This window comes from Chrysochloris asiatica, unplaced genomic scaffold (genome assembly GCF_000296735.1).
Source record: "Chrysochloris asiatica unplaced genomic scaffold, ChrAsi1.0 scaffold00039, whole genome shotgun sequence".
In the NCBI taxonomy this organism is placed as follows: Eukaryota; Metazoa; Chordata; class Mammalia; order Afrosoricida; family Chrysochloridae; genus Chrysochloris; species Chrysochloris asiatica.
The window spans coordinates 17,132,338-17,147,396 of record NW_006408557.1 but is presented as its reverse complement, the minus strand read 5'-3'; the positions used below and the strand labels follow the sequence as shown (position 1 = coordinate 17,147,396).

Here is a 15,059-nt window from a genome sequence, read left to right as displayed (position 1 = left end):
GAAAAAAAAGTCTGAACTTCAGTGTGAAATATGTAACATTCAGATATATGTATGAAGACATGTCTTAATGAAGACATGGAATAATTAAAACAAGTTTATGGCTATCAGTTTTAGTCCCGAATCCATGTTTCTGTGAAATGCTACAGCCTAGTGGGTACAGTAACCAAGGGCAAGTCACTTCCCTCCCACAACCCTGTTACCTTGACCATGAAGAGCTACTCCCTGGCCGCCTGCTATCTGGGAAGTGAAACACCTCCTTTTCCTGCAGCAGAGCTCTGGGAAGCCGTCAGCTGCCCTTTTGTAAACAGAGGGAGGCAGCCTCCTGGGCCTCTATAGTCTTCCCTGGGTGGCCTGACTCCCCATGGTCATTTTCTTATCCTCCATATGGCTTCAGGCCACCTCTGTTGGCCCATTCCAGAATAATCTGCCACTTTGTCTCTTGGATCTCTACTACCTCCCTGCAAGTATAGTCCTACCAGAAGTCCAGGCACCCACCCCTAAAAACAAGCCCTTAGGCCAGGGGTCCTGGTGTGGCACTGTGGATTAATGTGCTGGACTGCAAAGTCAGCTTGATCCGCAATGTCGGCAGTTCAAGCTCATCAGCTGCTCCTTGGAAATCCTATATAGGGTCGCTATGAGTTAGGACTGACTTGAGGGCACACAACAACAGGCCAAGGATGGGGAACCTTTTTTCTGCCAAGGGCCATTTGAATATTTATAACATCATTTGTGGGCTATATAAAATTATCAACTTAAAAATTAGTTGGTCAAACGTGTAATTAACTCACCCCTAATGTGGACTCTTAGGTGCTCTGGTAGTGTAGTGGTTATGAATAGGGCTGTGAACAGCAAGGTCAGCAGTTCGAAACTACAAGCTGTTGCGCGGGAGAAAGATGAGGCTTTCCACTCCTATAACGATTTATAGCCTCGGAAACCCTGTACAGGGTCGCTATGGGTAGGAACCAGCTCCACAGCACATAACAACAATGTGGGCTCCTGGGGTGGTGCTGTGGGATCAGCACTGTACTGTAAACCACAAGGTCAGCAGTTCAAACCCACCAGCTGCTCCTCAGGTCAGTGGTTCAAACTCACCAACTACTTCTAGGAAATCCTATACAGGGTCACTATGGGTTGGAACCAATTTGACAGCCCTTAACAACACGTGACCTGTGGGCCAGACATTCCCCACCCCTGCCTTAGACCCTTTGATTTTAAAGTTCTGTGAATCCCAGTAGGGGTTAACACAGAGGGAAAAAAACTGTAAAGTAACAGAAGTTTGAGAAACCTTGCCATGTTCTTGTTGCTATCATTTTAGGTCCTGAGAAAAGATCTGGAGGCCATTGTGGGGTGAGAGGGCAAAGGGCACTGAGCCCACTGGCCTCAGAAGAAATTACAGGGCAAAGTTGGCCATTACTGAATGTCCACATCTTTTCCCTGTGTCATAGCTGGTAGGGCACAGAGTTGTAGGTTCCGTCTGGTCTAGGGGAAGATAGGTCAGGCCTGAGTGCAGAATACGTCACAGCTATGTAGAATTGTCAACTTAAGTGTAGGAGGAGATAATGAAATGGTTGGATTTTTATCACGTGTGCTTTTAACCAATTTAAAATCACTAGAGCATTCTCCACACACCATGCCTATACATACACACACACACACACACACACACACACACAAAAAAAAAAAAAAAAAATTGTCAAAGGCTTTCACTGCCTAACCTCGTGGATTATTAGTTAGGTGGGAGTTTCAGGGCACCTTTGGTGCTAGGCTGAGTTAGCTTGAGGGACGGAGAAGCCACAGGAGGCTCGCAGGTCCCTCTGCTGTGGGAGATACAGATCTAGCTGCTTGCTCAGAGCTTCATGGGACAAGCCTCTCCAGGAAGTAGAACTCGCCCTTTGTAGCCAGGCAGCCTGACTTTAATTTCATACCTCTACTCTGAAACCCTGTTCAGGGTCGCTATGGGTCGGAACCGACTCGATAGCACTTAACAACAACAACAATTGGTGATAAAAGGAGCTCTGGTAGTATAGTGGTTACGAATTAGGCTGCAAACCGCAAGGTCAGCAGTTCGAAACTACCAGCGGTTCCGCGGGAAAAAGATGAGGTTTTCTGCTGCTGTAAAGATTTACAGCTTCAGAAACCCTGTACAGGGTCGCTATAAGTCGGAACCGACTCCACGGCACATAACCACCACCACCACGACTGGTGATAATCTCATTGAGTCAAATGGGGTATTAACCTACCTCAGAGGAATGTTAGGCGGCACCAGTCACAGTGATTGGCACCTAGGAAGGCCCTAATGAGTGTTGGCTGTTGTATATTTAATTTCTTCCACCTTGTCACAGCTGTGTGCTCTTTCTTGGAGCCACTCACTGGGCTAAGGAGCATATCTGGCTATCTATATACAGAGACAGGAAGATAGAGATTCCCTAGAGAGAATGTCAGGTACAGGTCAGGAGAGAGACAGGCAAGATGAAACTTGGAAAGAAAATGCTCCTGTGTACAGACTGTTTTCATAGAGGTTATCTTCCTCATCCAGCCTTCAGGTAGTGGTTTCACTCCCGTTTTGCATCTGATGAAAGGGAAGTGACTTCCCCTAGCCATCATCAGGGCCAGGGTTCTGACCCCAAGCCTCCAGGTCTTTTCTCTGTGCTCCAGTGATGGACAAAGGATGATGATGGTCAAGGTGGTTTTAAATTAGTTTTATCCAAGCCATGTTTTGCCACTGATGAGGTTTTGGGGTGGGGAGGAGTCTTCTTCCTATGAAATAGGTTCTGAGAAGCCCTGAAACCCTGCAATTAATATCGCCAGTGACCAACATTTTCTGAGCACTTACTGCATGTCAGGTCCCACACCAGGTACTGCATATATGATCGTGGAAAAATGGAATGAAAGGGTAATGGAATTTTTCCCATGAACTCTTTGAAGCCCCCATATATGTATCTCATTTGAATAAGGTTGGTGTTATCCGAGGATTAGTGAGGTTAAGTTATTTGCGTAGGGTCACTTGGTGGGCAGTTTGACTTCCTGAATATCTACTGTAACTCAGTGTGACCCAGCATTTCTTCAACTTGTTTGACTGCAGAGCTGTTTAATCATGCATTTCCCCACCCTTCACAGAAGACACTTGGGTATGTGCTGTTTAAATGACTGTGGAGCAGTTGGATAGTCTGTTAGGTTGGTAATTGTGGGGCTTCTTTCTTTCAGCTTTGTCCCTGCTACACAGAGAAAGGGGCTTTTTTTTCTTTCTCTCTGGATAGAATTTTTCTCTTGCAAGTGTGTTGCTGATGAAGTCAGCAGGGTTTCAGGCTCAGCTTTCCTGGTCATACACAAGTACTTATTTTACCATCTCTAAATGGAGTGCATTAGCTCCAGGCCCAGGGAAATACAGCACAGAGAAGGAGGCTGCTCTGAAAACTGCTGCCTACACCTCTAGTGTGAACTCCCCAGCAGTGTGGGACAGTGGTGTCGGGACAGTGTTCCAAGGCTTTTGCAGGATGAGGCCTTCTTTCCCATGGGTGACAATAGACACAAGACAGCCTCTGGCTGGCTTGGAAGGTGCATTTCTGGTCTCTTGAGACCAGTGTTTCCGGAGGGAGTCTAGCATGACCTCACTGTACCTGCCACCTTCATACAGGCCAGGAATTCTTCTAACTGCAGACAGCACCCATCTGGGGAATATGCTCTGCACTCAAGCCTCTTTTCTATTTTTCTATTGGGAGAGCTAGGAGAGCAAATTGGGTAGCTTTTGGTTCTTTCGTGTGTCAACATGAGCTTTTAAATGGAACTTACCAAGGGCAGAGTTTGGAAATTTAACTGGATAAAAGAGCATTACATTGTCTAGAGTCCTTCTGGCAGGGGGAATTGCTGGTTTATTTATAACCATTTAATTTGGAGGTAACAGAGTTGATGTGGGGGAAAGAGACCTGGGTTCTAGTTCTGAGTTTTCCTCTAACTCACTGTGGCATCCTAGCAAGGTGTGTCATCTTCCTGGGCATCACTTTTTCCAGTTATCTAATGAGAGGGGTGGGCTTTAGTACCTCTGAGAGCCCTCTCTACTCTTGATGCCCAGATTGTGACATTTGGGGAATCTTGGATGCCATGTGGTGCAGGGGTGGTTACCATCATTGTTACCATAGGAGAATAGGTTTCTTGGGTGCTCGTGGTTGCTGGGTTTCAGGCCCAAAAGGGGAAGTCTTCTGAGTACATAGGGACCAAAACTCATTCCAAGAGACATTAGTTTATTATTATAAAAAAAGAGAATAAGACAGAATAAAGGAGGTAGTTTACTGACAAGGGAATTTACCTACACAGGGCAAAACACAGCTGTGTCCAGTGGCGGCCAGCTGGATCATAAAGCTTTACCGTCTTAGAGTTGGGAGCTAAGGTCTTTTTATATCGTAGGGTATTCACAAGCATGAGAGCAGTTAGGGTGGTATACAGAACTAGGAGAGGTAGGAGAGTCAAAGGTGCCTGGTTGTCTGTCCCCTCCTAGAGAACAAAGGGGTTTCTGCAAGCTAAGTGGAGTCCTGGTGTGGCACTGTAGGATAATGCACTTTGTACTTTGGGTATTTCTCTTGCTGACATGTGCAGATGGCTCCCACTGGTCCAGCAAAGTGACAGTGAGTATAGCTTGAGAGTTGGATGTGGTTCCCCTGACTGACTGAGGTTTATTCAGGTGCAGAATGGACGAGGAGCATCTGAATGGTTGCTGGAGACAGGCAAAGCGGGGTTCCCTCCACCTCGGTGGTACCAGGCTACTGAGGGTTCTTCAGAATCCTCACTGAGCCTGGAGCCCTGGTGTTGCGTTTGTGTGTAAGTGTCCTTTGAAGTGTGTTTGTGTTGTGTGGTTCTTGCTGAGCCGGGGAAAGCAGCATCACGCCTCTCCTTCCCTCTCAGCTGGTACAGCTTTTGCTAGATTCATTGAAATGTCAAATCTTGGGTTGGAAAGGATTGTTGACACCAACGTTCATTTGCCTGATGCTGTCGAGTCGATTTTGACTCAGTGTAGCTGTATAGGAAAATAAGAACTGCCTCATAGGATTTCCAATGCTGTCATCTTTACAGAAGCAGACTGCCACATTCCTCTTCCGTGGAGTAGCTGGTAGGTTCAAACTGATGACCTTTCAACCTTTTGGTTAGCAGCTGAGTGCTTAACCACTGTGCCATCAGGGCTCCTAACATTCATTTAGTGAGGGCATATTATTGAGCCCTCCTTACCCCCCAGTGTCTGAGTCCCTGGGTAGTAGTTAATGTGGGTTAATGTGCTTCACTGCAAAGTTGGTTTGAACCACAAGGTCAGCGGTTCAAGCTTACCAGCCACTCCTCAGAAACCCTATACTGGGTTGCTATAGGTTGAAAACAACGGCACATTAATAAGAACAAGAAGTACCAATTAAGATGCCCTGGGCTACTTATTTGTGCTTTGAATGTCCTCACAACCTTTCAGAGTGAGTCTGTCTCTGGGAGAACGAAAGGAGCTACCTAGTTGCACTGAACTGTGTTCTCTGAAAATGGCTTCTTCCTGGGCACTAACAACAGATGTTACCCGCTTCTGGGTGAACTACTGATCTCTCTGCTTTTTAGGGTGTCTCTTTCTTCTGAATAGCTGTTTGGAGGGTCTAATGAAGCAACCGTCTGGAGACTAATGTTTATTTCAACATGGTTGGAGTTGTTTTTGCTTCAGCTTTCAGAGCCAATAAAACTGGTTATTAGATTCTGTAATTGCTGCTGTAATTACTCTCTTGGAACCAGCAAAGGCATAATTAAATATGGAGATTCCAAGGACTTTTTTTTTCCCCCTATCTAAAAGCAACCTTTTAAACTTCTGTTGGCCTGAAGTAGATTTCAGATTTTAAAGCCATTGTGTTTGTGAATGACACTGGGTTCTTTGGCAGAAAAAGGATTTCTTTGGACTACTCTTCTTTTGAGTATTTGGTTTAGATGAGCTCCTTGTTAACCCAGTAGTTTTTTTAAATCAGGAATTTGGGGAGTGTAAGATAAAACATTGGAGCCCTGTGGGTTAATGCGCCAGACTGCAAAGCCATTTGAACTGCAAAGTCAGTGGTTCAAGCTCACCAGCTGCTCCTCGGAAACCCTCAGGGTCACTATGGGTCGGAACCAACTCAATGGCACTTAACAACAACAAGATACAACATTAAGAGTCAGTATGTATTTATGCAAACATTGAGCTTGACTCTTTGGACTTGGCTACGGATTTCAGTGGTCAGAAATAAGGTTGGGCTGTACGAGGTGTAAGTTTGCAAGAAGAGTGAGCATTTTAGTTGCTGAAACATTCTGATAAGATCCAGGATGGTTCAAGTACTAATATTTATGTTTACACAGATTCTTGTAGCCCAAATGCTGGTCCCATTATCATGATTATATTGCCCATGAACCACGTTTGTTGTTGTTTTAAGTCTCATCGAGTCATTCCGACTCATAGTGACCCTGTATAGAGTTTCTGAGGAGTGACTGGTGGGTTTGAACCCCTGACTTTGTGGTTAGCAGTCTAAGTGCTTATCTTGCAGTGCCACATTAGGACTGCACAAGCCATGCTTAGGGGTTTCTAAAGAGGAAAATGATTCTGTGTACTTAACTAGTGAACTTACATGTGGAGAGTGAGACTGGAGTGGAAAGGTAGCCATTCCTGCCAGCCCCATATGAGGGGAAGGGACCACAGAGCCCTGCCAGCAGGAGGGGTATGTCTGGAGACCCAGGAGGATTTATTCAGAACCTTTTCCCAGTCTTAAGGAGAGAATTGTCAGTCCCAACTCATAGTTACCCTGTAAAGGGTTTCCAATGAGTAGCTGGTGAGTTTGAACTGCTGACCTTGTGGTTCAAACCAAACTTGTGTTCAAGTACTCAAAGACACTTACAAAAGCGCCTATTTTATGGGCCAAGAGGAATGCAGGGAGGGGATCTTGCCAAGTGCTTATTCTAGCCAGTGTTTCAATGTGAACTTAACATTTCCTGTGAGTCCAAGGTGCATAGTAAGTAAAATACAGATATAACTGACATGAGGAAACCTGGATAGAATATATGAAATGCTTATAAAACTGATGAAATCGGAGATTCAATTTTAATGTATATTAAATTGTGATCCAGTTTTTGTGCTAGATGTTGGTCTGAAAAGATGAATAATTGAAGTATGATATTATTCACAAGGGACTCTTGCCTACTTCCCTGCATTGTGAGTGTTTGCTTCCAGATAATTTATTGCTTGGAGGACTTCAGAAATAGGGTGGAGGTCAGAGAAATTTAGGATTGGCGTATAAGGACTCAATTGCCAATTGAAAACGCATTAGATAATAAGATAAAGTAGTTCTAAATCTATAATGTTAACAAAAAATAATAGATATCATTTCAAAAATTATAATGTAGCTGACTATAAAATTTGTTTCATAAACATTTTATCAGGTTCCTGCTACATTTGGGGCACTGGAAAAAGCAGGGCAGAACTGCCATCTAGAACCACACCAATGACATTTGCCATCATTCTGAGCCTGTGGTGAGAAGCAGCAAGAGCTAGGGGTTACACAGACCAGGGATTGACCCCTCCCTTTTCCCCGTACTACATTCATTCTTACTGACATGGTTAGGTTCCAAAGACCAGGTTGTTATTAGAAAGATTGGCGTTGTGGAAAAAGGGAGGCTGACCACATTAGATCACAAAATGGAGTATGAGTATATCATTGCATAAGGACCAAATTACATCATTACACAGCAGACAAACTACTCAAAATCATGACCCAGCCATTGGCACATAGCCTTAACCATCACAGCCATTGTCCTCTTGCCTGGCACCTCAGTGTTTGGTACTGCCAGACATACGTATGTGCAAAACAGTCAAGTAGCAGATCTTTTCCGACTGTCATAAATGCACAATGTTGGATGATGAGGTTGAAAGTGAGGAGAGTGGGTGAGCCGCTTCACTATCTGAACTCCAGTCTATTGGTTAGTAAAATGGTCCTGCTGGGGCCTCTGCCCCATGATTGGGTACTTATTTAGTATACATCGCTAGCCGCCATACTGCTTACTGGCCAGTAGCCTGACAGAAGGAATGCCTTGACTGAAATCTTCTTGGTGGACACATATGCTCTGCTAGGCTGTAGGTGGTTTTACTCTTGAAACAGCTGGGAAACACCTTGTGGACACTACACCATTTGTTTACCTGGCCTGAAAAGGCCTGAGAATTACTTGGGGACTGTTGTATGTCTGGGTCTGTTGAAGAGGGACAAAGCACCAAGAAAGTCGGAGAGGGGGGCGACTCTCTCACTTTATCTCCCCTCTGCCATGAGTCTTGATGTCAAAGGGTAGTTGTTCAGACATGGAATAAGGACTCCCATGACCTGGGCTGTGGCAAGAATCTTGGTCTCTTGCCTCCCTAGAAGACCTTGCAGGGTACATTAAACCGTGTGAAGACTGTTCTGTGGGTAGAGGGAGCTAGGAAGAAAATGAATGATGTAGTTGAGCTTTGCACTCCCTCTTCTGTGTTCCCACAGGACACTCCCTGCTGCACTGGGTGACCTCTTGAGGGCCCCCTTTGTCATCTAGTGGGAAGAAGCAGCATAAGCATTTTACAGTGATTTTGGCACTCCACACCTGGCTCGTATCCCCTCTCTGCTGCTTATCAGTGGGTGACCTGGACCAGGTTACCAACATTTCTGAATCTCTGTTTCCTCATCTGTTAAAAGGAAGCAGCCATCCTTGCCTTAATGGGATGCTGTTAGAAGATACAGTGTGTGTGATGTAGTGCTGGCAGATGGCATAGCTGTTCAGGAAAAGTCTTGGGGATCCCTGAACATACCTACAGGATAAATTTCTTGAAGGCATTGGCCATTCAGACTATGCACACCAGAAGAGAAATAATAGCTGAAGTGACTTTTTGGACTTTAGTGTAGCAGTGTTCTTCAAATTGTTTGCAAGTTCTCTTTGGCAGGCTTTGTCCTTTGGCTTGGGGGGATTTTCATGGTGATTTTAACTGCTGCTTTTGGAGGCTCTGTCAACTGCTTACAAGTAGGCCAAGGCAATTTTCCCTTGGTGAAGTGTTCTCAGGGCGGATTCATATGCTAACGAGTGGAAGGAGCATAGGACCCATTCATGTGACATATGGGGAAACCACAGCCCTTTGGGGGAGGTGATCAACTACGACCTATGGCACTTAATAATAACAATAACAGCCTATAGGAGTTGGCTCTGATGTGTGTGTGTGTGTGTGCACGCGCGCGTGCGTGTCTGTGGGAGTTACTGCTATCCAGGCCCAACCAAGTCAAGCGGGACCGGGCAGCGTCCCTGACCTAACCCAGTCAGCCCAGAGCAGCCATTCCTTCTGCCGGAGTCTGTGCTGAGCCTGAATACACTGACGGACGGGAAGTGACTAGGTCAGAGGGCATGGACATCCATCCTATCGCTGTTGCCATGTTACTGTTCACAGAAGCATTTGAGTAGTTTACAGAGTTGTCAGCTGCACGTGAGGACCCTGTTTAACTACAAGTGATCTTGTATTTGATGTAATCATTTATGATATTTACCTTTTAGTTTGTATACAATGATACTTTAATGTTTCTCTATAGTTAGAGCACCTGTTATTGGATGTCCACTGGTGAATGTTTACATACTGGGGGGCTCCAAAAAGTTTGTGGTCAGATTCTGCAATCTTCTCCAAACTCCTTAAACTCCAATACCGAGGTGCTCAAGAACGCGATCTCTGTTAATCCTCACAATGACTCTAAGGCACTTTGACTTCAAGGCGCGTGCTCTGTCTGGGTGCTTTCCATGCTTTGGGGAACTTTGTGTAAGTGTGTTTACCAGGAGGGTGTGTGTGTATATTTGAACTCTTGCTTGTGTGCTTGTTTGCTAGCAACATTTGGAGAATAGGTGCCTTTTTTGAAAAAATTGATGTGCTCTTTATATTTAGAAGTAGGTTAAGCATTGGGGTGCTAATTGAAAAGTGGGTGGTTGGAACCCACAGCTTCTCCTTGGGAGTTTGTTTGCTTCCATAAAGATTTACAATCTTGGAAACTATTGAGCAGTTCTACTCCCTACTAAAGGGTTGCTTTGAGTTGGAATCAACTCAGTGGTTGTAAGTTCCATAGAAAAGCTTATTTATTAACCCTCTGTGATGGTGAGAGGTTGCCAACTGAGGTGCATCTAATACAATGGAGAAGAAGACTCGAGTGAACTCTTGTTGTTGCTAAGTGCCTTTGAATCAGTTCCAACTCTTAGTGACCCTGAATAGGGTCTCCAAGGAACAATAGGGTTTGATCCTACAGCACCACACCAGGACTCCCAAATGAACTCTAGGACTTTATTCATGTCTGGCCAGGGCTCTGAAACCATTTTATTCTTTTATACAGCGGCCCTCCAGGCACTCAAACGCAAGAAGAGGTATGAGAAGCAGCTGGCACAGATTGATGGCACGCTATCAACTATCGAGTTCCAGCGGGAAGCCCTGGAGAATGCCAATACCAATACCGAGGTGCTCAAGAACATGGGTTATGCCGCCAAGGCCATGAAGGCAGCTCACGACAACATGTACGTGACCACTTGCTGGTGGAGGAGGGTACCTACACAGTAGGGTAGTGCTATACCTAAGGTGTCTTATACCCAGGCCATGGCCTTGACTTAACCCAATCAAGCACCTGAGTTTAATATTCATTCTTTTTTAGATCGCCTTCTAAAATGCTGCCTTCAAAAGCAGGCCTCGTGGAATGAAATAGAATTCAGGGTTATTGTGATGAGCATGGTGTGTCATACTGCAGCGGTCCTTAGAAGGCCCTCTCACTTACATCTCTATTTATCAAAGTGGGGGAGCCACAGCACAGAGAGTGAGGTGATTGCCCTGGCCTTTGTGTGAGCTTGGACAGAACTGAGACCAGATTGGTGTCCATGTGTTTTTCCTGATGCCATCAAGGGCTCTGAAGTATGTGGTACATCAGCGGGCTTCAGGCCACTCTGCTCTTAGATCTTTTGATGGAATTTTCTGCCTCCTCTGGCTTTGGCTATCATAATGCTGATGTTCTTGCCGTAAGCAGTCCAATTACAGTGGCATTAGAAATCAGATGTTATTGTTAAGTGCTGTTAAGTCAGTTCAAATGACCTTGCGGTCCTGTGCTTATCCTACAGCACCACACCAGGACTTCATAAACAATAGCTTTACCATTTTGAAACTATATTTTCTATGATTTTGTAGTAATACTTTTGGACTTACATAGATAGATATCATCTTGAATAAGTGTATGTTTATATGACTGACAGTGTATATAAAATAATTATGCATATTTGCCTTTCTTTTGGGGCCTAGCAGAGGAACCATAAGTGGGAAAGGCCCTTGGGCTCAAAGAAGAATTGTCGGCCCAAGAGTTAAAGTCTCATTTGACACGTTTATTCATTTGTATATGAGATCCTGACATTTTTATTAACTTCCATGTGAGCCCTAACTTTGTTTGCTAAGCCTTATTTCCTTAGGGTGTAGGACTAGGTAATGTCTAAGGACCTTCCATTGCCTTGAGTTTGTGATTTCTATTTTATAGGGGAGGCAGAAGGCAATAATGACAAAGAAATAATTCCTCACAGGGGCTAATTGTAGGCGTCTAGGGCTGGGAAGCCTGGTTACAAACCACAAGGCCAGCAGTTCAAACCCACCAGCTGCTCCTCGGAAACCTTACACAGGGTTGCTGTGAGTCACACTGACAACACTTAGCAATAACAATAACAACAGGACTGGGGAGCAGATTGTGTGGAGCAAGGTTCCTGCTCCTGCCTTGCAGACCCTGTTTATACAGACCAGCCGACCAACATGACGTCTGTCCGTTTCATTTAAAGGGACATTGATAAAGTCGATGAATTAATGCAGGACATTGCTGACCAGCAGGAGCTTGCAGAGGAAATCTCAACAGCTATTTCAAAACCTGTAGGCTTTGGAGAAGAGTTTGACGAGGTGAGTGGCTTCATACAGATCCCATAAGCTTCCTAAATGACACCCAACCTGCCAGTGCTTCTGGGGGCTCTCAGGCGTAGGTGATTTGGAAATCACCAATTCTTACCCTTCCAGAGACTGGCACTGAGACAGGCATGGGAATTAACCCCCTGGAATTCTAGATTTTGAGGGATGCTTGCATCATTTGCGCTAAATGCTTACATGGAGTAAGGGAGCCTTCATTGAAACCCCTCATCAAGCTTCAGGTCACCTTTCCATGAGGGGTCTTGGGCTCAGAGCTGGAGGCTATAGGAGTAACCATGTCCTGGAGAAGTATACAGGACAACCCTGACATGTAGTAAAGGGGAAGCCAAGGAAGGAGCATTTCAATCTGACCCCTGAGGGGCAGAGGTGGATCTCTGCCACCTACCAATTTCTGTTGTAGCCATTTGGTAGATTGAGTCTCTTAGATTGTTCACAAACACAGTACCAGCCCCTGTTGAAGTTGCTTTGTCATGTCTTAGATGAGAGTCTCTAAAAGTTAGGTCCTCCACTGCACTGAGCTGAATTCTTTGTTCTGTCTGATTCTTGGTGACTAAGAAAACAGCTGGTGGACCTAACCCTTCTTGGCTCCCAATGCCAGGTTTTCTTGTTTTCAGTCTGCAGTTTGATGGACTGACCAATTAATTTCAAAACAGCAAACATTCCTGAGCACACTTGCTCTTGCTTGCCCAGCTCTGAGATAAAGAAGTAGGAATGAAAAAGACCATCCTTTCTCTGTAGATACTCACAGCCTGCTACAGGACAGCAGATACCTATCCTCAGTCCTCGCCAGATTAAAATCAACTTGGGTTCACACTCAGATACTTCCATCAACTTGGGTTCACACTCAGATACTTGTTCACTGGGCTGTCCCAGGCAAGTTGCCTACCCTTCCTGGGCCTCCAAGAGGTAGGATCCGATACTTTGAGAGGCCCTGTCTATAGGTATACACAAACAATTGCTTGAAAATGTGTTCATTCACTACTTAGAAGTATGCTTAGGGTGTTTGAGCCAGCGTGTAGAACCTGGTGTTCATCTGACCTCCACTGAGCCAGCAGGTATGAGGCGCCACTGCGGGGACTGGGATCCCCAGGGATGGCTGTCTCACTCGTATGTTTCCTTTCACCAGGATGAGCTCATGGCAGAATTAGAGGAACTAGAACAGGAGGAACTAGATAAGAATTTGCTGGAAATCAGTGGACCCGAAACAGTCCCTCTACCAAATGTTCCTGTAGCCCTACCATCAAAACCAAGTGAGTACTTCTTATCTAGCTTATCTAATGATGTGGGTAACCTAGTTGTCATTTGGTTTCCATTTGGGTCCTGGATCTGCCTGAGGTTGAGAACCAGGTACGATATGTTGTGGTGGTCATGTGGCCAATGCCACTTGCCCTTTCTCAGATTCTCTCTAGAACAGGGTTTCTTAACCTCAACACTGGTAATATCTGGGGGGTGGGAGTGCCCTGTGCATCCTTGGCCTCCACCCTCCTTCCCAGATGGGACAACTAAATATGTCTCCAGACATTGCCAAATGTCCTGGAGTGGGGTGGAGACATATATGCAAGATCACCCTCCAGATGAACTCTTACCCCTTTATCTAGTGTCCCGTGCTGTGCATGTCTGTAAAGGCTTTGGCTTTTTTAGAGACCTGATACTTATAAGTATTGACACCCTTCAGAGACTAGCTGTATTAGTCAGACATTGTTGGACTCAGCAGAACTTCATTTACTTCATCCTGTTCCTTCTCACCATTCCCATTAATATTTCACTCTAGGTAGAAATATTCCACACAGAACTTTTAGAAAAGGTGATGCAGTTTGATTTGGCACGGAGAGAAAGCCCTGTAACTAGGTTGTAGTTACTCATTCTCCCATGTATAAAGAGGAAACGGCTCCTCCAAGTAGAGTCAGCAGCCTTGAGCAGTATGTAGGCCTACAGGTCTGTAGAGCTGACTCAAGCAATTTGGGGTGGGGGACAGCGAGGGAGTATGGGTGGGTTTTCAGGACTAGATCTCTTCTGGGCCCTTCCCACCCCCTCAGATGCCATGGCACCAAGGTTGCATACTCTCTCAGTGTAGTGTCTTTCTCCTTGTGCCTGGCTCTGATACGTGCAGAAGGGAGGGCTGGGCTTAAAGTGTGCCTGGTTGTCTGGCACATCACAGCAACCTCTGATAGTGCTGAGGTCTGCAAGGGCAGGGCTATTTTGTAGATACTCTGTAGCACTGCCCTGGATAGGGCACCCAGCCAGAATGTTTTGAGAGCACTGCACCCAGCCTTTCTAATAGCGGGTTCTCTCTTTACACAGCCAAGAAGAAGGAAGAGGAAGACGACGACATGAAGGAATTGGAGTCCTGGGCTGGGTCCATGTAGCTGGTCCAGCCCCGGGCTAGGCCCAGACAGACTCTGGTGGCCTGCGACAGCAGGCAGGCACATGTGCGTGCGGGGCAGGCAGGACGTGGTGCAGGCAGATTTTGCCATCTCACTGCAAAGCAGTAGGGCCGCATCACTGCTCACGCTGCAAAGCATGGTCTGCACCCAGTGGGGCGGGCGGGGAGGGGGGGTGGGCAGTGGGGTGGGAGGTGCCTGCTGTTTATAATGTTGAATTTCTGTAAAATAAACTGTATTTGCAAATCCAACATTGAGCTTCCAGACTACGCTAACTCCACTGCTGAATCCTCAATGGAAAGGGTTGCCCGTTTGCCGTTGAAATGATCTGAAAATGTAGCCTCTCGTCCGTTGACTTGTCGCACATCTCTCTGTAAGACTTGTATGGTACTGGCAGAAACGTTGTTTTTAAGAAGCCGTAGGCTTTTCCTTGTCCTTAGCTGTAATAATGCATCTGATTTTGATTTCCTGGAGAGCTGTATTTCTGTCCACCACCTGTGTGCTGCCTCCTGTGTTTACCACTCTGGCCTACTCCTCGTTCCCTCACCCTCCCCGTTCTCTTGGAGTTTGTAACACTGATTGGAAATGGATGGTTTCTCTTGAGAGCAAATGAAATTGTTAGAATTAAATTCTAGCGATACATTTTTCTAACATAGCTCTAAGGTCCTTGTTGCTGTTTGTGATAACTGATAGATAATTCATTGGAAACATGTGCA

General features: G+C 45.6%; 1 protein-coding gene across 1 annotated transcript in view; it reads left to right on the top strand.

Annotated features, from left to right (window-relative positions):
• CHMP4B (charged multivesicular body protein 4B) overlaps window positions 1-14,647 on the top strand; it is a 76,480-nt gene extending 61,833 nt beyond the window's left edge. The window contains exons 2-5 of the mRNA XM_006860678.1: window positions 10,356-10,533; window positions 11,824-11,938; window positions 13,089-13,212; window positions 14,264-14,647. Coding sequence (XP_006860740.1) covers window positions 10,356-10,533; window positions 11,824-11,938; window positions 13,089-13,212; window positions 14,264-14,328 — 482 coding nt within the window. The 3' untranslated portion in view covers window positions 14,329-14,647. The remainder of the gene's footprint in view (window positions 1-10,355; window positions 10,534-11,823; window positions 11,939-13,088; window positions 13,213-14,263) is intronic.
• Window positions 14,648-15,059: the final 412 nt, after the last annotated feature.